This window comes from Myotis davidii, unplaced genomic scaffold, assembly GCF_000327345.1.
Source record: "Myotis davidii unplaced genomic scaffold, ASM32734v1 scaffold807, whole genome shotgun sequence".
Classification (NCBI taxonomy): domain Eukaryota; kingdom Metazoa; phylum Chordata; class Mammalia; order Chiroptera; family Vespertilionidae; genus Myotis; species Myotis davidii.
Genome location: NW_006298272.1, coordinates 2,342,735 through 2,366,499, shown reverse-complemented (window position 1 = coordinate 2,366,499; position 23,765 = coordinate 2,342,735). Strand labels below are relative to the sequence as shown.

Here is a 23,765-nt window from a genome sequence, read left to right as displayed (position 1 = left end):
CTGTGGGCGGGGACCCCTGCAGGGAGGGGCAGGGTCTTGGTCAGGCTCCCACACTTGTTTCCTCCCTCTCTGGGCCTGAAAGGCAAAGGTCAGGCCCCTCTGAAGGCCCGGCGGGGTCGGACGATGAGATTTTGACCTTTGTGGTGGGACACGTGGGGACCCCCATCCGCCTCCCGGCCTCCCGGCCTGGGTGTGAGGCCTGAGTGACAGGAAATGAGAAAGGCCTGCTATTCTTCAGGGGCTTTTCCGTGAACAGGGACGGTGTCCACTGTGTATGCAAAGCACTTTAATTAAAGGCATGGTGCTGCCCTGGCCTAGCTGATGGTGAGCACGCGTGAACGTGCACGCGGATGGCTTCTATACGGTGTGAGGAGCGGTACGGGGCACGTATGGGAGTTAAGGAACACGGGAGAGGCACTTGCATCAAGTCTTCAGAGAGGTCGCCCAGATCCTGGGGTCGACATTAAAGATGCGGAGAGAGGAATTCAGCATCGTCCGAGAAATCCTTACCATGGATGGTAAATTATTATTATTATTCAATGAACAGTTTGATACTTTAGAGCAGGGGTCCTCAAACTACGGCCCGCAGGCCACATGCAAATACAAATATTGTATTTGTTCCCGTTTTGTTTTTTTACTTCAAAATAAGATATGTGCCGTGTGCATATGAATTTGTTCACAGTTTGTTTTTAAACTATAATCTGGCCCTCCAACGGTCTGAGGGACAGTGAACTGGCCCCTGTTTAGAAAGTCTGAGGACCCCTGCTTTAGAGAGAGGAAGGGAAAGGGAGAGAAACATCGATGAGCGAGAAACATCCATTGGTGCCTCCCACACACCTCTCTCCGGGGATGGAGCCCGAAACCCAGGCATGTGCCCTGGACCAGGAATCGACTGGCAGCCTTTCGTGCTTGGGGTGACGCCCAGCTGAGCCACACCCGCCAGGACATAGGCCTGTATTTTCACATAGATCTGCGTGTACACACACGTCTCTGCTACACGGAATCAGCTTCATCTGCGATATGGTGTTATGCTGAGCTTCCAACAATCACATCAGGATCTGGTCATCGGAGTTCAAACTGGCCGAGGTCCCAGAGACCAGGTTCTCCCCTGGTCTCCACCTGTGGGCACAGCGACCAGGGCTGTGACTCAGACGGAGCCGCCTTCAGAGAAGACGACTAGACAAAACACCAGCGCCTGGGCTCCTGTCTGTGAACTTGGAAACCCTAAGAAAAACAACAAGCCCGCAGCCCTGCGTGAGGCAGCGCACGGTGCGCCGGCCGGAGCCAGCAGGTCTCGGGTTGAGTCAGCGTCAGGTACTGTTCCCTGGCCGTGCGGCCTTGCCTCCACCAGCAGTTGCGGATGATCCTATCAACTCATAACTTTCCTACCACGTGTTAAATGTTGAATAAATACTATTAAAAGCTGTTTATGTTTTCAAATAATCTGACTTCAGACTGCACAGTTAAAACAACAGAATAGATCCCTATTGTCACAGATGTCCTCAATGTCCAGATGATAAATTGCTGCACCTTCTATTTTGGACTAATCCTTACAAACCTTGTGCAGCGGACACCTAGAGCACATTTCACAATTCAAGGGCCCTGGAGCCCTGGGACTGAGCCACCCCAGGGCAATGCGGTGAGAAGGCAGGGTCACTCACACGTCTAAGAGGCAAACTGGGGCCGGGCAGTGCCCGTGCTGGGGTCAGGGCTGTCGGAAGCCGATGATGGCAGCGGGAGAAGACCAGGGAGTGGGCTTGCCTGGAGAGGGGGAGCGTATCTGACGGGGTCCCTGTGCATCAGGCCCGGGGCTGGGAGGTGCCGGGAAACAGTGCGGGAAAGCCTGCGGTGCGGGCGGAAGCGACCCAAGGCTGTAACTGGTGCCCCACCCTCGGCCTGGCCTTTTGCACATGCACAGCCTCAAGGCCAAGCCCCACTGAGGCCCCATCACTGGTTTTATGTTTGACTGGAGCCACCGTCAGTAATAAACCGGACCAGGAAATGAGTGGCACCTCGGGGGGTCGGCAACACGCAGACACCAGTGGGGCCTCGCCCTGGGCTAGTCCTGACCGGAATCCTTTACCGGAGAAGAGATGAACCAAAGGACTTACAGACCTACATGGGCCGCCCACGGCAGGCGATAGGGAGAGAAAGACCTGGGGGAGAGGAGGACGGCTGGGAGGAGCGGGAAGGGGGGAACGGGAGTGTCTCTAATACTCTCAACCATAAAAATAGGTTTAAAATGAAATAAAGCTCTTTACTCATCTCAACTTGTAGAAACAGAGGGCGGAGAAGCAGAGACCACAGCACCGACCACGCACAGGCGAGGTGCACGGGCAGAGCTCGCATGGACTCAATCGACGTCACTCCGTCACAGCGTCACATGCCAAGTGAACCCGGCAGCCCAGACACCTCAGTACGACAGTGCCGGTGCCGGCGGAGCCTGCTGGCGGCCACGTGGGCCAGGATTTGCGCTGATTTACACTGAAAGACATGGGTGGGATGAAGTCCTAGCGCGCGGGGGGTCCTGCCACTGTCTCACGCAGGATGGAGGGGATGCTTTTGAGAACCACAGACACCCAGCCTCTGGAACGGGGCAGCTCCACTCAGGTGCACACCTTGCTCCATCCTCACCACAGTCCTATGGGGTAGGTGCCACTCTTGTCATTGCCTTTACAATTAGGGAAACTGAGGCACAGAGCTTGGGAACCGACTCCAGGTCACTGCACTGCCCAAGGGCAGAGGAGTCACACTCCAGCGGCCTAGCCCCGGGACCCCCAGCCACCCCTCCCCCAACAGGTGAGACTCGGGAGCGGAAGGGACTGTGAAGGTGACGCCGTCTGAGCCACGAGAAGCCCGGTTTTGAGAGGTGGTGCTGTCAGTGACGTGGCCCGACATGCCCGCAGCCTCCAGCTCACCTCACAGCGCTCCGTGCACACTGGCCGCTCCCCAGCCCAGCACCCCAAGCCTAGCAGTCCCTGCCAAGGCCGACCTGTACCTGGACTACACACCTGTCCCCGCCAAGGACAGACCCTCGCCTTCTCAGGTGTGATCTGGGTGTGTCTGGCAGGTACTGTGCGTTGTCTGTACGTGATGGGCAAGTTTTCCATACGTTTCGCTCATATTTTTTGAATGGTCCATCTAATCAGACCACCTATTGACAGACTATTCAGCGAATGTGATTTGAAGCCACGTAACACTGCAGAGGAGAGTCAAACTCATGCCCTCGAGATTGGGTGCCACGCCCAGCGGAAGGGAACCCTTGCTGTGGACTCGCCAGGATCGGTCGGGGACCGGCCACCGCCGCGTTGGGCACGCTCAGTGAGACGGTAGTGAGGAAGGTTGTCAAGCAAGGAGTTATATCACTACCAATACACTGCTTCACAGCTGAGTGTTTCATGTCTTTTTCCTTAAACTTGCTCGACACTTTAAAAATATATAGTTTTATGCATTCCGGAGGCAGGGCCAGCGGGAAGCCTGTTCCATGGAACGGACGACAGCGGGGAATTTTTGGGTCGCGGAATGCTGAATAGCACACATGTGAGAGACAGTGAAAGGTTTATTTTTTCTTTTACTTTCACCCAAACACACCCATCTCTGAAGAACATAAAAGCATGACATCGAACCGAGGGGCAAATTAACAACAGGAACCAAAGCGAGTGACATTATGTGAAGAGGTTTCCAAGTTGAGGCAGGCTCTTCACTTTAGAAAATAATAATTCAGGTCATTTCAACACACGTTAAAAAGAAACTTGTAATTTTCCAAACATTTTGATACAAATTTTTTAACAAATATTTTACAGGCCCTTTGTGAGAATATAAGGATAGTCATAAAAACAGAATGTTTAAGTGACCTTACGCAGTTCACTTTGCCTTCTTAAAGTCCATTACAATCAATGCAATTCTCAAATTGTAAATTGCTTCTTAGAATTTAGATTCAGAGCATAACCATCACATTGCCAGCAGTTACACAACCTACAGCAGTTTGCTCTGGTCAGAAGCAGGTCTAACGTTAAGACTTTAAAAAGCACAAAGGCAGAGCCGAGTTCCACTTTACAGGTCAGAAAAGGTTGCAATTTGGTCTGAGAACACTTTCAGAGGTTTCACCGACCCCGTCACGCCCAGGCCGGCGCTCCCAGGGGGCTGCGTGAAGGCGTGTTCACCTGCTACACAGGCGAGGCCCCCCGCCCGAGGAGGCTCACCCCATTCTGGAGAACCAGGCAGGACTCCCCGCGATTGCGGTCCCTCGAGATGGGCTGGTGGGCGCAGCGGCATCCACAGGCCAACCCACCAGCAGGAGCAGAGCCCCCGCCTTAGGGACCAACAGGCACCACGTTCGACGACGACACAGAAACAGAGCAGGTCGCACGTCAAGCGTCCATCACAGGAACCCTGAGACCAGGAACCTGACACACAGCTCTTGGTCGAGGGGACAGAGGGCTGCGACCTGTCACGCTGACGCTGACGTGCCCACTCAGGCCCGTGGGTGACGCCCGGGCCTCACTGGCTCGAGGGCGGACGTCCTGGCGGGACCGCGATGCCCCCAGCAGGGCTGGAGTGGGGGACGACCCGTCACACACGCTCCCTGGCAGCTCCGCGGGAGCCACGAGCACCTGGCTGGCCACACAGAGGATCGCCACGGGATGACAACGCGACGCGGGGTAAATGCTCTAAACCCAGAGTGACAGGAGAAGGCACAGGCAGGTCAGCCAGCAGATGAGGCTCCAGCACCTTGAGCGCTGGGACGCGGGTTCCCCAGGAGCGCCATAGTCGTCTTAAATAGGAAGGAAGGAGCCTTAAGGCTTGCGGGTGCATATGGCACAGGTGCTACCAGTGTGGAGAGCTCGGCTGGAGTCTGCAGAGCGCAGGCAGTGCAAGTCCTGCCACCATGTAATGGCGCCGACGCTTGTACTGTCCACTACTCTTGTATGGTGTGCAGTGTGCACATGAGGCTGTTTCAACAAACGTCAGAAATGAGTTACTTTGCAACTACAAAGTGAAACCAGCCGGGAAGCAGGTACTCACGAGAGGGCGTGGCTTGCCCGTCCGCCTCTCCCTAGGTCCTTCAGTCCACTTCCCTTCACTGACTTGGAGGAAGTTATGCAGGAAGAAAAACGTTACGGAGCTGCAAGGTTCTCAATACTTTAGTGACCAGAGTTTGGACCAGTCAAGTTGTAAAAACTGGAAATAACACCATCAGTGGAACATACTGCGAATGCTCACGAGTACCGCCACCGAGTGACGCACAGTGACGAGCCCCACAGCCCCGCTCTGAGCTGGCCTGGCTCCCGACAGCGCCCAGGGCAGCAGCGAGCCCGCACCCCTCCAGAGCCCCTGCATCTGCCAGATCACCTGCCCCCCGGCTCTGGTGAGAGATTCTATTGTGCCCAACACTCAGTCAACAAGCTTTATTTACACTCTGACTACACTCACGAACAGCCACGACCACGCAGCGCCCCGGCCTGGGGTCTACGCTTTGATACTGACCCATAGGCAGCCGAGCAGGGTCCCGTAGAGCCACGTCTTCACGTACAGCTTCCTCCCAGCCTCGGTGGCCAGCATGCCCGCGGTCAAGCCGCTCAGGACCAGCAGTGATGGCAGCGTCTTCCTGAGGCTCAGCTTAGAGCTGACACTTTCCCCGGGAAACCGGTTCCTTCTGTCCGGATCCGGCGAGTCATAGAACTCGATCAGTAACCTGCGGCCGGGGCGGGAGAGGTTCACGTTCAGTTCCAGCCACTGCAGCCTCCCGTCCACAAGTCCCTCTCGGCCCGGGTGTGGGCTGGAGTCACAGGTGCTCGTAGATGAAGGAGGCCCAGCAACAGGGTTTACCTGCAGCCCCTGACTTTGGAAAGAGCCCAATATGCATTCCATTCCTCCATCATGGTGGGGATGCTTTTGTTTTATAACCTTGAGGTCTTCCGTGTTGCCAGGCCCTGGCTCAGGCCTGGGGGAATACGCCTTCAGTTTTCTCCATCTCCCCCAACTTCCCTCCTTCCCACAGGCCCCCCACCAGAAGCCACACACAGAGTCTCATTCCATGGAATTAGAAAAGCCGCCAAAAGGGGAAATCGTATCGTTAATTCGTTCTCCATCTTATTTTAGAAATGCGAAGTGTTAATGGAGGGACATACTCAACATAAAAAATGTCCAACACAATAGTACAAAAAGGGGAAGTTTGCCCTGGCTGGTTTGGCCCAGTGGATAGAGCGTCGGCCTGTGCACTGAAGGGTCCCGGATTCAATTCCCAGTCAGGCCTCAGCCCCGGTTATGGGCTCAATTCCCAGCAGGGGGCATGCAGGAGAGGCAGCCGATCCATGATTCTCTCTCATCACTGATGTTTCTCTCTCTCTTCCCCTCTTCCTCTCTGAAATCAATATCTATCTGTCTATCTATCTATCTATATAGATAGATAGATAGATAGACAGATAGATAATTTTTTTTTCTAAAGAAGAGCTCTGTGGTCCTTGCTTTAGAAACATGTGACATCCGACACCATGTCCTCTCCCGGGCCTGGAGGCCAGGCCCGCCCCTGAGGAGGTGGCACGACCTCTCTACGAGGGCCTCACCCAGAGGGGCCCCTTCCAGGTAACTCTCGCCACGCTCCACGCTCTTATCTGTCCCACGTCATGCGCATGGACAAACACAAGGTCAATCCCAGAAACCGTTTCGGCCCCAAAAGACGTTTTGGTGGGGAAATGCCCTGCCCCTCCTTCCAGGGAATGCCGGCATCGCTCCAGCTGCTCACACAGCCTCTCCCTCGGCCTGGGCAGCAGACCCGGGAGGCTCACCGCCGGCCGTGCCTTTTCTGAGGAAACTGACACCTGACCACGGAGTCGTCTGGAAACACAGCAGAGGAAAACGGAGGGGCCCTCTCACAGGGACGTCCCCGTCCGGCGGGAACGCAGACGTGCTGGACCGGCCCTGAGCTGACCCCAGGGGGCTCTCAGGGGACACACCACGTCTGGTCCAGCTGTTTAGGGAGCTGACATCAGGTTGTAAGAAATACGCCTCTGATTTATCTTTATAGAAAAGAAACAGCATGTGGCCAGGCAGCTGTTGAAGTGGCTGATAGCAGTGTCCCAGGAAGATTCCCCCAGACAAAGGGAGGTGGAGGCAACTAGAGAAGGCCCAGCCCAAATTTTTAAATAACCAATGGGAGGCAGCAAGACCTGGGTGACCTATAGGAAATAGGTGACAAAGAGCACTCAGCCAATGAGGAACCGGGGGAGGGACTACATGAACCAGCTGTGCCCTCTTGTCTGCCCCCTGGAATTTGGACTGAGAGCCTGGCTCACAGGGAGGCACGGCCTCTGAAGGCTGAGCCACTGCCACTCACTTGTCCTTTATTTCGAACCGTTCATGCAGCCACCTCCTCATGAAGTCGCGTTCCTCCGGGACGTCCTTCTTGTCTATGCGAGCAACGTGGATATGGATTTTCGGACAATCTTTGCAGAGAAATTCTAACAAAAACCAAAAATATTTCATTTTTTTAGTCTAGAATTCATGGTTATACAAAGTAATGAAAATGAAGCAAAAAAAGAAGTTTAAAAATAAAGAGTACAGATTCCTTCACAAAGGGTTAAAGGCTCTCAGCCCCACCAGCTGACCCCAGGGACCTGCCGCCAGCCCGGGGGGCAGGAAGGAGCGGGACCTGCTGCAGGTGCGCCTGCCAGAGCGGCTGCTGCTGCCGGCACCATCACACCCACAGCTCACCTTCCCGAGGCCAGGACGCTCCCACCCACTGGGAGACCACCCGGGGGAGGGGTGTGCCTGGTTCGCTCGCCAAAGCACGGGCCCACCGGGCACTTCTTCCCGGGTGGATCCCTGGTCCCTGCCCGCACCTGAGCCTCCCTCCTGTCCGGAGGCCCTGTTCCGGCTCCAGGCCTTGCTCTGGCTTCTGATTGGCTGGCATGCTCTCCCGGCCCCGCCTGGCACCAGCCCTTACACAACTCCCGCTCCTGGGAACATGTCAGTGCCTCGAGAACAAGCAACCCTCCTGGGAGACTTCAGGGACAACTAGACTCCCTGGGGGGAAGGAAGTGCGAGGCTGAGACCTTTCACTTCCAGCTGAGATGTGGTCCTGCTGGTTCTGATCAGCGGGCTCCCACCCCACAGCCCCCACCGCTGAACCCACACACCCTTCCTTGCCAAGTCAATCCTCTCCCCTACTGTCCTTTATTTCTGGCGTCCACCTCAGGAGCACGCAGCTTTTCAGGCATCAAAAGTCACCTTATTTCTTACAGACTTCCAGGAGTGAACTGGCTTGGATGGCAAACATGAGAAAGTACTACAACAGGGAAGATTCATCTTTCAATACTTTGGTCTTAACCTTCCTCAGGTTCTATCTTTCAATTGCACCCACATGGACCCTGGGCAGGTCAGCCGTGTGGGCCGCTGTGAGGAGCCCAGGGTGCAGCCTCGCCCCATGGGCACCATGTGAACGAGCACAAGCCACTCCGTGAGGAGGCAGACAGGGCACCGTCCCCGTCGCCCCAAATGCAGCGGGGGCGGCTGCGGTGCCCTGCCCTTGTGGGAGGAGGGGCTGGGCCAGGTGCTGAGGCCGGCACCGCCTCCAGCAAGATGAGGGCGAGGGGGAGGCCCGGCGCTGGAAAGGACGCTGACTCTCCGGGGCTGAGGCGTCCCCAAGGGACAGAGCACCCTGTGTCCCTCCACCTGCTCCTCACCAGCCGTGTGGGCAGTCCGCACCGGAGGAAGGGTGTGCGGAGGCCGTGGCCCGAGGCACTAGCCGGGCCTGTGGTGAGGCCTCATAGGCGGGACCGCGAGCACCAGGTGAGGGACAGGCCATGAGACCCACACTGTGACCCTGGACACACCGCCAGCCGGTGCCTGGGATGGCAGCCGAGCCAACAGTGAAAGAACAGCGTCTCCCTGACACCGTGAACGTGCACTTTTCTCATTATGAATGTGGTTGGCACTTGTCCTGCGAACACTCTGTCCTCGGCCTGTGCCCTCTTCCTGGGCACGGCTCCCCCCTGCAGCCGGCAGGCCCACTCCACACACCAAGGAGCAGGCCTTCCCCCTGAGCTGAGCAGAGGTGCTCTTCCCATCTGTGTCCATCCTGTCCTCCAGGTCAGGCTGGTGTCATTCCTGCAGAGCCGTCCGTCACAGACAGAAAGCAGGGGTTCTGCTTTCCCCACGGCTACAGGTGTGAGTCCGAGAGCCACCTTCTCAAACACAGGACAGTCTGTGACGAAGCCAGCGGCTCGGCCGGCTGCCCGTAGGAGTAGCAGTGGTGGGAGAGCGGGTACTCCTCCTGTGGACACTGCCCAGCCACTGAGTTCTCACCCCCAGGGGACACAGGCCCCCGAGGGACCAATGAAAGTAGCACTTTACAATGGTTACTGTGACGGTGGGGATTCTACTTGGTTTCCATAAAAGTAAAAACAGGTTTAATCCTATTTTTAAACACTGTCTGATACACTAATGACAACTCTGTCGAACTAAATGCCTGTATGTTCTCAATGTAAAAACAGGTCAACGGCTCCTTTAGTGGTAGAAAAGGCCTCTGGGATGGGCGCGGGGACCTGCTGGATGGGGACCGGTGGACATGGGGCAGGTGGGCAGCTTTCATGTTCACCTGCTTCATGTGTAACATGTCCCCCACGTCCCACTGAAAATGAAAAGCCCCCAGCCTCCCATGTTCCCGTGCCCTGGCTGAAGGCCAAGGTGAGGCCATCACGTGACTCGGGGTGACGGCGCAGGTTTCCTGATGCACCGCGACCAGCTCTCCCACGCAGCCCCCGCCTCTCCCCACGCCGCCCCCCAGGCCTCCCTGCGCCTCTCGGTGCCTTTGGCACATACAGCGAGCACGGGCTTTCTTTTCATTTACAAGAGATCCTGCGAGCGGCACTCGGGCAAGCACATGGGTGCCACACCAGGCGTTGGCCAAGGCGAGGCGCAGGCCCGCCCCAGCTCCCGGCTCCTGTCAGCGCAGTGGACGCTGACAAGGGGACCCGGTCGCGCATTCCTCGCCTGCTCCATGCAAACTTCCCCAAGAGTCAGAGGGTCTCAGTTGTTTAAAGATACGCTCACGGAACATTCTATTTTCTCTGTCACACCCAACAGTCACAGCTCAGCGACCTGAGAACCTAGTGTGTTGAAAGAAAGGTCACACTTAGCTTTCTTGTTAGTGACCCTACTTCAGAAACACTGTATGCAAATGCATGCAGATGAGCGGCCCCGCCCCCTGTGGGGACTTTGGGTGGAAAGAGGCTGAGTTCATGACAAGGGCTTGTCTGTAGGACCAACTGAGAAACACCAGGCCTAGCGGGTCTCCTGGCATCCACACCGTCACAGACGAATGTGGAATCCTGGAGAAACACAGGACACGGGACTGACTACAGACTCACCGACCATGGACGGCGCCTCTTTCCGCTGACCCTTGTTGTCCACGGTCCCTTCGAAGGCCACAGTGACGTCGTAGACGGCATCTAAGTAGTTCTTCATGGAGTCGAAGGCGATGTGCGTGGCCTTCACGCGCGGCGTCAGCACATGCTTCAACACAGGCAGGCCTGGGAAAGAGCACTCATGTGGCTGCGGCTCAGGCACACCCCGCGCAGACCTGCCCGGCCATAAAAGGTCCAGGGACAGACGAGGCCATGCAGGGCACGCCCTCACGTGCTGGACTTGAGGATGGGAACATGCCCGCACGTGACGATGTTTAAGTCACAGCAGTATCTGTGCGAGCGAGACCCATGGCCTTGGGGGCTCAGGGCCCGAGGGGGGCCCTCCACCTGGTGACCTCCTCACAGGGCAGCAGGCGGGAGGGGGCCCTGACCGGCCTCAAGGCTCCAGGCCCGGATCCCCACCAGCACCTGACTGGCCGCTTGGGAGGCACCCGCCTGGGACTCGGGTTTCTGGTGCCCTTTTCTAGGAAGCTGGGATCCAGCACACAATCCAGAACTTACCTTTAAAGCCACAGTTCAGTGGTTTTCCTATTCAAAGGGCTGCACAACCATCAGCACCAGCAAACCCCAGGCCATTTCCTCACCCAGACCCTCCCCGTGGCCAGGCCCCTGCTTTGGGCCTCAATAGCTCTGCCTGTTAGAGCATGTCAGAGCTGGAATCCTATGGTGTGGACATCTGTGACTGGCATCCTTCACGCACTCAGACCCTGGGGTCGCCCGCGGTGGCCACGTCAGGGCCCCGCTCCTCTGCAGCTGAATGACAGCGCATGTGTGGACAGCACGTTTCCATCTCCACCAACACTATAGGCCCCTGGTGGCTTCCACCCTTGGCTACTGTGCAGAATGCTGCTACACACATGTATGTCCACTACATCCACTACATACAAACGCCGCACATACATGCACCAGTAAGATTTTGTATGAACATAGGATTTTAATTCTCTTGGGTATATTTCATGATTTTTTAAAAGCTTCTTTGTATAAAGCCTTCTTTATCTGAGAAACACTGCGATTTAATAATAATCAGGTAGCTATCAGTGCTTCCACAAGTGCTAAGAACCCTGCTCCCTCCTGTGCCTACAGCCGCCCTCTTCTGGTGAGATGTTCCCGGACAGTGTCACCAGGAGCAGCTCTCCGCTCCCCACCCAGGGAGCCCATGGGGGGGGGGCCGCCCAGCCCAGAGGAGCAGAGGAGAGGAGGGGGGCCGCCCAGCACAGAGGAGCGGAGGAGAGGAGGGGGGCCGCCCAGTACAGAGCAGAGGAGAGGAGGGGGGGCTGCCCAGCACAGAGGAACAGAGGAGGAGCAGCTGCCCAGCCGGGCCTGGAAGGAATGCTGGCAATGCAGAGGCTGTGGGAACAGCAGAGGTTCCCACACCACGTGGCCCCAGGCAGAGCCGCTCCCTCTACTCAAACTTAAAGCGCAAGTCTGACTGTGGCCGGCTAGGGAGCGTTCCTTTGCCAGCGACATCGGTCACTACCTCCTTGCGCGGGCACCCACTTCTCACAGGCTGCTCTGCCTTGGCCGCAGGTGTGCAGGCCAGAGCACGCTCACCGACTGCACAGCCAGGTCCCACCGAGCCCCCGTGTTGCTCAGCAAGAACAAGTGATTAGGAGTCCAACTGAGTAGGCAGCTAAGGACAAAGAAGTAATATTTCCAAAAAAATGCATTGGAATAAAGCTTTGTGATGAATGATTAAGAAACACCCACCACTTCCCGGCAGGTGTGGCTCAGTGGTTGAGCGTTGTATGAACCAGGAGGTCGCGGTTCAATTCCGGTCAGGGCACGTGCCGGGGTGCGGGCTCGATCCCCAGTGGGGGGTGTGCAGGGGGCAGCAGATCCATGATTCTCTCTCATCACTGATGTTTCTATATCTCCCTTTCTCTCTCCCTTCCTCTCTGAAATCAATAAAACATTAAAAAAAGAAAAAAGAAATACCTACCACCTAATATGCACACCACACTAACAACATCCCTGCCCCCGCCCCCGCCCCCACCCCCGCAGGAAGGCACTGTGAGCAGCGCTAATGACTCCACAGCTTTCTGGTCCAAGCCGCCTCCTGCTCCAGCTCTGCCTTCCAGCTCCAAAGGCCCGGCCAGGCCAGCGAGGGAGGAAGAGAGCAGGAGACAGGGGACAGCTGGCAGGGAAGGCTCAGAAGGAACGGCCACCATGCCCACCACTGAGAAGTGGCCGCTGGGCAGTGGCACCTGAACCAGCATCTCCAGCGCGTGAAGCTCGAGGGGGCCGGGGTGGAGTCCCTGTGTGAGGTGAGAAAGCAGACACTGTCTCCTCGTGACTGACGAACACGGTCGCTCCCCAGGGCTTCGAGTGACATGAGAAAGCCAGTTCACTGGCTCAAACCTGAGAATCCTGGGTCTGTGCCGCGCCTTATTATTTTATTTTTGTCTAAGACCGTTTTACTAGCTAGCACCTCCTATTGATATATTTATACAACTTCTTCATATACTGTTACACAATGCCTTCACCTATGATGCTGAACTATCCTTACCATTGTGTTCCTAAATGACAAGTTCCTGTTAGCTTTTCTGAAAATAAAGTTCTACTTTTGCTAATCTACTAGTATAACAGTGAGCAGCCTTCAATATACAACTTGCTTGCCTGGCAGAAACAGTTTCCTGAAGATTCTACCTATATTTCAATCTCTCAAAATCTGGTTTTGTCCTGGAGAGATTGTAGTTAAACAAAATCTTGGACAATTTATTTGGTAATGTGAATACTCATTTTTAAAAGAATGACTAACATTTAGTTCTAGTAAGAAGGGAATTTAGAGACCATTAATATAACAATCTTTGAAGTAAACAATGTTAATTCAAGACACTATAACACAAACATATGTTAAATAACAACCCTAATATGAATCAACATAGTTTGTGCCTGATCTTTCTTAAGCAATACTTCCAGAAACAAGCAATAACCAGGCCTTGACATACTTAGGGTTAAGACACACATTAGACACGCCCACCTGCTCAGCCAGTAGCACCACTGTCCACAGAGGAGGAAGCGTGGGGCCTGGCATAATGACTTAGATGTGTGAACAAGTGTCAGTTTTTAAAAAATCCCAGCTGCTTTTCTACTTGCTCAGTCAGGATCAAATGAAGGTATTTTAGGAGCAAAATTAAAGATGTTTAGTAGCAAAACATATCAGACTAACGCATTACTAGTTTCAACTTTCTTGAGGAAAAATTAACAGGCGGAGAAACAAGTCTTCTGTTTTTAATTAAGTTGTGCCTGAAGTGCAGGGAAACAGGAAACACTGTTTCTAGACCTGCTGCTCACAATCCATCTCCTCGGTGTGGTGCGGATAATTACCTTCCGAGTCGCAAGACAACAGACTTGAACAGATGGCAACAGTGTTCCAGTTTCAGAAGTTAAAGAAGGAAAGTGAGCATTTAAAATTACATCAGGAATACAAACTTTTCTTCCCCTTTTGGTAGCTTTGAGAAAGACCTACAACTCAGAAAAATGGAGGGCCAATAACAGATCAATTATAGGTGGCTGGGTTCTTGTTAGACTAAGAAGCTCAAATGTATATCACTATTACACAATTTTAAAAACTACTTAAAAGTACTTGTTTTAAAACATCACAAAATTGCTGTGGACTTAAAAAAATTAATTCTTAATAGGCATATAAACAGCCATCTCAGTTGAGATTAAATAATAAAGGTGAACTGTTTTTAAAGTGACGGATTAAGAAATATGTGTTAAATCTCATTACACAGAGAAACAGCATAGGCCTGCATGGGCTGAGGTACCCTCCCCCGCCCAGTTGGCGCTGGGTCCTGGCCCTGTGGCCTGGCCTGGAGATGGGCCTCTGGGAGGCAATTAAGATTCAGTGAGGTCAGAGCTGCGGGCCTCCATCCGCCAGGGCTGTGTGCTCATCAAGAGAGGGAGGCACAGAGGAGCCTGTGTGCGCACTGGGAAGGCCGCGTGAGGACACAGTGGGCGGGCGGCAGCCTCCCACGCCAGGAGGACGCTTCTCACCAGAAACCGCGGCCACAGGACAGCTGGGCCCCAGGCCCCAGGCCCCAGGCTGGGAGAAACGCAGGAAGCCTGCTGGTGCAAGCCGCGGAGGCGGCCGATGCCGGGCCTGGAGCTTGGACTGAATGATGACTCTGAGTAAATATAACACAGGGAACAAATCTCTTTGCATACAAACGTTTGTTTTACCTAAACAGGATACACACTCACATATCACATGCACTGTACATGCAGTTAACCCTTGAACAACATGGTCAGGGTGCCAGCCCCACCGTCAACATTCCTGGTCGCATTTGACTCCAGGAAAGCTCCACCTCCCGTGGCCTTGCGGGGCGTTGGCTCCAGGACACCCGAGGGTGCCCGACCGCAATGCCGATGCCTTCTTTGAACAGCACAGCACAGCAGACAGCGCCCTCCACACCTGCTGTCTGCAAACAGGAAGTCGCCGCCTCCCCAAAGCCCCTTAAAGAGATGGTGTAACTCCTGTCTAACAAACAGGGACCCACAGCAAAAGAGATCAAGTAGCTGTCTGGGTTCCAGAACTCAGACACGTGAGGGAACGCAGCCCCAGCTCACGGTCACGTCCATCTCAGACTGTATCCTGGCAAGACGGTAGCTGACGAACACCGTGAGGAGGATGGAAAGGGAGAGAGTTGAGCGGCGCCCAGATGATGCAGCCAGCCCAGGCGAGGTGCCAGTCACCTGGACCCTCCAGCCCGCCCATTCCCACCTCAGGCAGTGGAAGGAGAGGTGCTGCTCACCCCGCAGAGCAGCCAGCCGGTCTCGCCTCTGGGGCCCTGCCCTGAGGCTGACCTGGGTGCAGACACACAGCTGCTCCTGTCTGCAGTCACTCATCTCCTACGGAGCATTCACATCAGATCACAATGAATTAACTAAAAATAAATAAAATTAAAAATGATTTCCTCGCTGCACCGCTGCGTTCTGATGTTCCCCAGTGCGTGGGGGAGCCACTACCTGGTCATGCGTCCTGGCAGCCCGCTCTCCAGGATGGCGGTGCGTGAGCCTGCTCAGGGTCATCAGGACGTCCCCACGGACCGGTGTGTGGGGACCTGTGTGGGGGGGGTCTCGCTTGTTCATGAGAGAAAACAGCAGGGCCACTGCTTTATGTTTACCCCCCATTTGCTCCCAGGTAGACGAGTCACCCACTTTTCTACAACATGGATGTCAAGAACTCTCATTACTGGGGACATAAAGCAGCTCCCAAGTCCGTGACCCACTGTGTCGTGTTCTCCAGCAGACACGCCCCCACCTTCAGCTGGTTCTCACAGACTGACCTGGGTCCGTCCCATCAGGTGTGTATTTCCTAAGCGATGAGGAAGCAGGCCGTAACACCAGGCAGCCGGCACCCAGACAGCCAGGAGGTGTCACCATTGGGGTTCCAATCCAGGCCTGTCAACCGCGTCACACAGAGCCCTCACGGGGCATCGTGCACCCACACGGTGTCACCTGAACCCCGGCACCGACACGGTGCTTGGCCAGCCTCTGAACTGCACCTCTCGGGTGTGAGACCTCAGCATGTGAACGAGAAGAACCCTCATTCCCTAAGGGTTACACGGACATTCACTCAGGGAAAATACGCTCATGCATTTCAATTGCTGGGAGACATAAACATCTTCTCTGGAAACAAAGACTTAAAGGTCATTGTCTTTAAAACGTTTTTCAAAAGCAGTGAAGGCTCACTTACCTTCCTGAGCAGCGAACATCTGACTGGCGGAAATGACCTTTGTCAGCTCGGGGTTGTACCGCGTCCCCTCCGGAAAAATCACCAGGTACATCTGCGGGCAGAAAGAGCGAGGTTCGGGGTGTGAGCTTTGCTGTTACCTTACCCAGGCCAGCCCCACGGATGCTAAGAGAGCGTCTCCCACGCTGGAAACAACACGTTCATTTACATCTGGCCTTCATTTCAAGCAGAGCAACCAAACGCAAAATTCAAATGGTCTTATCTAACGCAGACAATATACAAAATGCAGTCTGCACTCACTGGTAAGTCAGTCATCAAGAACCGAACACTTCTGATTACCTGTTAATAGTCGTTAAATGAAAACTCAGCCACAAAACGCTGACTCATGCAAAACCTCTATTAAGTAATAATTAATGAGTCTCTCTCCCTCCCAATTCTGCAAAATGACTTTAAAAAGGCGTAAATTTTAGATATCTGTGTCCCTAAGGACATCTTATTTGAGGAAAATCATATATAAATACATAAATTCCCATAATATAAAAGGTAACGAGTGTTCACATTTCAAAAAGTACAGAGTGTTACTTTACAGAGCTTCCTTGCTGCGTGCTAGCGGCTGGCTTTCTGAGCCACCGTACTTTAGGCGCTGGGGGGAAGGCACCACATCATGTGAGCTGAGTAACCCCTCGGTCCGGGCATCACTTACCTGCTTGGGAAGTCAGAACAGAAACAGTGAAACTGCAGAGTCAACTCCTAGCCTCAGAGCTGAGCTACAAAAACGACACCAACATGTCTGGTAGCCAAAGGACAAAATAAGACTTCCACCCCACCTTTCCAAATGCACCACACACAGAAGTTAACTCAAACTAGATGGCAGCCTCAATGCACAGCTAAACCTATGAAACTTCTGGAAGAAAACAGGAGAAAGTCTCATAATCTTGATTTTGGCAAAGAATTCTGAAATAGGACACAAAAAGCAGAAATCTTAAGAGAAGAATCAATGAATTGGAGGAACTAAAAAGTGTTTTTTTTTTAAAAAATATACATATATTTTTATTGATTTCAGATAAGAACGGAGAGGGAGAGAGAGATACGGAGATGGAGAGAGTCAATCATTGATCGGCTGCCTCCTGCACACCCCACACTGGGGATCGAGCCGTAACCCGGGCCTGTGCCCTGACCAGGAATCCAACTGTGTCCTCCTGGTTCATAGGTCAACACTCAACCACCAAGTCAGGCAAACTGTTGCTCTAAAGTCACTGTCAGGAATATGAAAAGGCAGCCCAGAGACATGAGAGAAGTTAGATATTTGTTGTCCCAAACTGAGACAAGTGGTGGCACCTCCACACAATGACATCCTACTCAGCAGTGAGAACAAAACATTGACCCACACTTCACATGATCATGCGATGAATCTCAAAGAAGCCATGCTCAGTGGAAAATGCCAGACACCCACCCCAGCCAAACAGCCCAGCCTGTGTGACTCCCTTCATCTCCCCTACAGTGACAGGGAGCACAGCAGCGACCGACAGCCCCGGGACAGAACGGCACAGCCCCACGGGTGACTCGGAGGTGATGGACACACCTGACTACTCAGTCTCCTGGGCGTGTGCATAGAGCACACCCACCCAGTCCCACCTGCACCACCTGGGCATGTGCATACAGCACACCCCCCCAGTTCCATCTGCACCACCTGGGCATGTGCATACAGCACACCCCCCCAGTTCCATCTGCACCACCTGGGCATGTGCATACAGCACACCCCCCCAGTTCCATCTGCACCACCTGGGCATGTGCATACAGCACACCCCCCCAGTTCCATCTGCACCACCTGGGCATGTGCATACAGCACACCCCCCCAGTTCCATCTGCACCACCTGGGCATGTGCATACAGCACACCCACCCAGTTCCATCTGCACCACCTGGGCATGTGCATACAGCACACCCACCCAGTCCCACCTGCACCACCTGGGCGTGTGCATACAGCACACCCACCCAGTCCTACCTGTACCACCTGGGGCTGTGCATAGAGCACACCCACCCAGTCCCACCTGCACCACCTGGGTGTGTGCATACAGCAAGATGCACCCAATCCCACCTGCAACCTGGGTGTGTGCATAAAGCACACCCACCCGGTCCTACCTGCTACACCTGCAGCTGGATGCACATCAGGCACCCTCACCAACAGCTCTTCCATAGATAAAAACCTTGCCCCTGCTGTGCTGTCGTGAATGACAGGTTTCCTTCTCTCTCGATACGTATTTTCTTTAGCCACTCCCCGACTGATGGACTCCTAGGTTGCATCCTTATCTTGGTTGCTGTGAATGTTACTGCAATGAACACGGATGCAGGTATCGCTTCGAGACAGTGGTCATATACATATTTTTTCGATCTACACCCAGAAGTAAAATTGCCAGATCAGATGGCAGCTCTATTTTAATCCCTCCCGGGCCCTCTGTTCTGTTTGCCATAAGGACACCACCAATTTAGGTTCCCACCAACAGTATCTAAGGGCTCCCTTCTCTCCACACCTCCTGACGTCCTGATAGCAGCCACTCTACCAGGTGTGAGGTGACACCTGCCTGTGGCCCTGATGGGTGATCAGGGGCGTGGAGCACCTTGTCATGTTGCCCCCCTGCCCCAGGGCTTCTTTGGAGAGTGTGCAGTCAAGCCCTTTGCCCATTTCCGGGTGATGTGTTTTCTTGCTACTGAGCTGCTTGAGTCCCATGTATTTTCAAAATTAACACCTTACAGGATACGTGGTTTGCAATATTTTCTTCCTTTCCAGAGGCACCTTTTTTCACTTGGGTTTGGTAAATCCAAAATTATCCCAAGCTTTTAAATTTATTAACAAAAAAATAAGAGGCTTTCATTTAGGATGCCGAATGCTCAAAGAATCTCTCTCCCACCCGAGAACACCAGCCCCACGCCCAACATCTGCAGGTGAGCCGTCCGGGGCGGAGTCACACGGCCTCCGTGCGAAACAAGGAGCGCTTGGCTGTGAACAAGCACCTGCCGCGGGTGCATACCAGCTGCTGTGGAGGAAGAACTCCTCCTCACCACGCGCTGCAGGGAGGGCACAGAGGAGGACAGGAAGGAGCCTGACCCTGGAGAAGAGGTTCTGAGCCACAGGGCCCCTGGGCACTGGAGGAAGCGCAGGCACTGATTCCTGGGTTCTGGGGGAGCAGGGTGAGGGCGCTGGGCGGCTGTCAGCGTCTTTCTAAGCGAATACCAATATTCTTTGGGGGGGGGGGCAAGTTTTATAAAGTAATACTTACACTGAATGGTTCTTTGTTTGCAGATACTGACACTAATTTTGACTTTTCAAATAACTGAATCTACACAAGAAGTCACACGGCCCTCACAGCCAGAAAGCAGCCGCCTGGACGCGCTGACATGGAGACCAGGCAGAGCGGGTGGAGGCCTAAGTGACAGGCAGCCGCCTGCTATTTATAGACTAGACACCGCGTCCTCCCTGCCTGCTCTCTCGGGTCAAACCGAGCCCCAGCAAAGGCCCGCCGTCCGTCCGCAGCCACCGTCTCATGTCCGCATGTGCTTGCTCTATGGGGAGGGCTTCTGTGGCCTTAACAAAGCCCCGAATTACTCCTTACACACGGACAACAGCCTGGCAGACAATCCTTCCATCTCACCAAGTCCTAAAGCGCACACCGAGCGGAGGGCGGCCGTCACTTACCGGGGTCCCGGCGCTCACATAGCTCAGCAGCTTCTGGCGCATCTCCTTCTCCCTGAACCTCGCGCTCCTCTTGACGTAGATGCCCCCGTGCTGCCAACAGGCCAGAGAGCGTTACTGTCACAGCACCAGCGGCCGGCACCAGACAGGCCGGCAGGAAACTCCTGAATACGCTCAAACATTCCCATCTAAAGGACATTAGTTGAAATTCTCCTATGATGCAACATAATTCAAATAAAGCTGCATATTGCAAAGTACATTATTGCTTAGTTTTGTTGGCAGTTAAAATAAAAATGCTTTATTTTTTAAAAATGCATTTTTAAGATAAAAAACTCGATCTCAGATGCATCTTAGTTCTCAATTTTTCCACTAATTGTGAAATCACTACCAAGTGTCCTTAAAATGTCCACATTTATGGTCTTTCGGGTGTCAGAAACTAGCCCGACTAAGATATGTCCACAGCACTGCCGCTGACGAAACCGTGTCCCCCCTCCTGTGTGGAAGTCCTGCCCTGCGAGGTGACGGTGTTTGGGATGGGCCTCCAGGGAGATGCAGGTTCTGAGTCCCCAGGTGGCCCTAATCCAACAGGGCAGGACAGTGCCTTCCAAGGAGTGCAGAGAGGCCACAGCGGGAGGAGTCATCGGCAGGGAGGAGAGGCTGGAGGGAGAGGCCTGCCAGCACTGCCCCCAGCCCGTCCCCCTCAGGGCCTGGGAGCAAACAGGCCTGCTGTGTGTGCCCGCCCAGCTGCAGGAGCCTGGTCCACGCAGAACCACACAGGAACCTTAATGAGACTCCGCATCAGGGCGGCATCTGTCTCTACTTTAGTTCTGCTTCCCTCTGTGCTAAGTCGAACTCGTCTGGAGTAAGTGGACTGGCTGCACCGAGCTGTGCGCATCCAGTCTGAGCGACAGGAATGACGAGAGAGGCAAGCAGGGGTCTTCCACCCGGTGGCGGCTCCTTCCACGTGCGCACTGGCCATCGGAGCGCAGCGAGGACACTCCAAGGGCCACTGCCTATTCGCCCGGACAGACAGGGCTGCCGGGAGCCCGCTCTGTCGGAGGTCAAAGCCACGGGCTGCACACACCACACACCGAGCCTCCAGGGACGTGCATCTGTTCTCCACGCAGCGTCTCTTCCCTGTCACTTCACCTGCTTACTGAAGTCTATTTTAATTCAAAACATCCCAAGACACTGAAGCAAGAAGCTTACTGAGCAGGGGAAGTGACATGCGCCACAAGGAGGGTATAGAGAACATGGTGTTTTCAGAAAGAGCCCAAAGGAAAGGCAGGACAGGAGAGAGTGGAAGCGGCAGCAGGAGGGGGCGTCCTGGTGACATCTATCCTGGGCCCGGGCACTGAGGAACAGCCTGAGGGAGGGCAAGGAGGGAGGAACACCCGCCTGGGAAGACAGCTGCTAGGGAGGCCTGGGTGGGCCAGACAGCAGGAGCGGGCCTGGTGCCTCCAGAACAGGGCTGGGCGGGGAAGCTCCCGACAGGTGGTGCTGGGGCAGACCCTCGCACAGCAGGGTACCGCCACGCCCGCACAGAGAACACACCCGCACCACCCAGGCCTTTCCAGGGAACAAAGCAGGGCAGGTCGTTCTGCAGCTCGTCAGGCTCACGCAGGCTACAGAGCAACCCTGGCTGAAGGCCCGTCAGCTTCGGCACCTCGAGAACAAACCCACCATGCCCAGGTTATCCGAATAGTAAAGTGGATGGGCTAAAGGACTTCTCAAGTTATCGTGGGATCTTCGTGTTCTCAGAAAAAGACCCAAGGCCCCCAGTCACTCTGCCAACATTCCCAGGTCACTGCTAAATGGTAGAATCCTACCACGCCCTCAGCTAAGCATCTTCCAGGGCTCTGAATGCTTAAGGCTGGTCTTCAACTATTTCACAAAACTGTGACTTTGATTTTTTGAGAATACAGCCTGTCTTGAGTTGAGAAGGTCAAGGAAGAGAAGAGAAGGATCCTAGTAAAATGGAAATGAAGGAAAACTGAGATGGGAACAGTGGGTATAAGTTGTCTTTTTACTTTGACCTTGACTTCTGATTCCTTTAGAATTCCAAAACAGTACAGAATCTGTTCATGAATATTCTTTGCTCCACAGAAACTTACCCTCCTGGGACTGCTGCTCATGGAGCTAAAGCACCATTTTCAAAGAAGACTATCATTTATAATTCTTTTTTTTTTTTTTTTTTTTTTTTTTTTTTTTTAAGAGAGAGTAGAAGGGAGGGAAGAGAGAAAGAGAGAAGCATCAATGTGAGAGAGACACATCAATTGGTTGCCTCCTGCAAGCACCCCAACCAGGGCCTAGAAGTGAGCCTGCAATGCAGGCCCATGCCCCTGACCAGGAATCAAACCATGAACCCCTGGTTCAAGGTTACCACTCAACCACTGACCCACACAGGCTGGGCCATAATCACTTTTATTATTGTTTTCTTAAGGTAACTGTCTATCAAATTCTATGCTGTTAAGTTTCCCTATTTGTCTGATTTCTATACATTTGCATTTTTGCTATTTAATAAGACTATCTAGATAGTCAGACATGTATACAAATACACACCATTAAAAATCTAAAATAAAATTACTTCAATTTAGTAAAAGCTATTAAACTCAAAAAAACAATCCCCAACCTCTACATTTATACTGTGTATATTTAATTTTTAAGTCTAAAATTTTTATAAGCTAGATATACATTTTTTAAAAAGCATGGGAGAAGCGTTACCTGAGAGAAGTAACAGCCGTACAAGGGAAGCCACTTCAGGCCATCTTTCAGCACGTAGCGCACGTGCCCCAGGGCGCCCTGCCGGATGGCCAGGATGTCCGCCACGATCCAGTCCACTGTGGAGACAGGCCATCAGTGCGCCAGCCACAGGCGCAGGCACCCCTCCCATAGCCGGAGCTCCCCTCACCACATTCTCTAAGGAATTTGCTTGGAAAATGTTAAGATTCAAATTCTAATATTACTTTAAACCAACAGGAGACATTAAAAAATATACAAATTCTGTACTTTCTAATTTTTTTAAAAAAGTATATTTTATTAATTTTTTTACAGAGTAAGGGAGAGAGATAGTTAGAAACATCGATGAGAGAGAAACATCTATCAGCTGCCTCCTGCACACCTCCTACTGGGGATGTGCCCGCAACCAAGGTACATGCCCTTGGCCTGAATCGAACCTGGGACCCTTCAGTCCGCAGGCCGACGCTCTATCCACTGCAAACCGGCTACAGCATGTATTTTCTAATTTTTGTTGTTTAGGGTTTTTTGTTCTTTGTATTTTTGTTAACCCTCACCCAAGGATATTTTTCCATTGATTTTTAGAATGGAAGGGAGAAGAAGAGACAGAGAGAGACACAACGACTGGTTGCCTCCCGCACATGCCCTGACTGGGCTGGAGATCAAGCCCACTGAGGTACATGCACTTGACTGGGATCGAACTCGGGGCCCTTCAGTCTGTGGGCCAATGCTCTATCCACTGAGCCAAACCACTAGCGTTAAGAGTTTTTGTTTTGTATTTCTTGAAAGGCTTTTATTTCATGAACAAAATGCAAAGGTTACAAACCACCAAAGCAACCCAAAAGCAGAGATAAAGTAAGCTTCTCTAATTCTAAGTCTAGAAATTTGACAAAATGACAAGCAAAAACACGTTCAGTGAAACTGCCCAGTGCCCCTGAGAATTCCGTATATGCTAATGCGATCAACAAAGGCCGGGACACTGTGCCAGGGAGCTGCAGGCCAACACCGGGTTACAGGCGCATCCAAACCAAGGACCTCAGCGCATACAACTGTGCCGACAGCTGCACAAAACCCAGCACACACGCCCAGGTTGCTGACAGCTCTCACCAAGGGTGCGAAAGCAAAAGTAGGAGGCAGGAGTGAGTTTATGCCAACAAAAACTTGCAGGAAGAACGAAACTGCTAACCGATCTTTCACAGAAATCCGAGCACGGAG

At 53.4% G+C, this 23,765-nt stretch overlaps 1 protein-coding gene and 2 long non-coding RNA genes across 3 annotated transcripts in view; 1 reads left to right on the top strand and 2 right to left on the bottom strand.

Annotated features, from left to right (window-relative positions):
- Positions 1-5,404, top strand: part of LOC107184690 — a 14,570-nt gene extending 9,166 nt beyond the window's left edge. The window contains exons 2-3 of the long non-coding RNA XR_001515590.1: positions 2,856-2,859; positions 5,330-5,404. This is a non-coding gene — a long non-coding RNA (uncharacterized LOC107184690). The remainder of the gene's footprint in view (positions 1-2,855; positions 2,860-5,329) is intronic.
- AGPAT5 (1-acylglycerol-3-phosphate O-acyltransferase 5) overlaps positions 1-22,622 on the bottom strand; it is a 35,770-nt gene extending 13,148 nt beyond the window's left edge. The window contains exons 1-6 of the mRNA XM_015570588.1: positions 22,539-22,622; positions 19,818-19,907; positions 16,129-16,219; positions 10,371-10,532; positions 7,337-7,460; positions 5,488-5,695 (exon numbers count right to left, since the gene is read on the bottom strand). Of these exons, the coding sequence (XP_015426074.1) occupies positions 5,488-5,695; positions 7,337-7,460; positions 10,371-10,532; positions 16,129-16,219; positions 19,818-19,859 (627 nt within the window). The 5' untranslated portion in view covers positions 19,860-19,907; positions 22,539-22,622. The remainder of the gene's footprint in view (positions 1-5,487; positions 5,696-7,336; positions 7,461-10,370; positions 10,533-16,128; positions 16,220-19,817; positions 19,908-22,538) is intronic.
- A 13-nt stretch (positions 22,623-22,635) lies between these two features.
- The window catches only part of LOC107184691, a 14,419-nt gene continuing 13,289 nt past the window's right edge, over positions 22,636-23,765 (bottom strand). The window contains exon 3 of the long non-coding RNA XR_001515591.1: positions 22,636-22,654. This is a non-coding gene — a long non-coding RNA (uncharacterized LOC107184691). The remainder of the gene's footprint in view (positions 22,655-23,765) is intronic.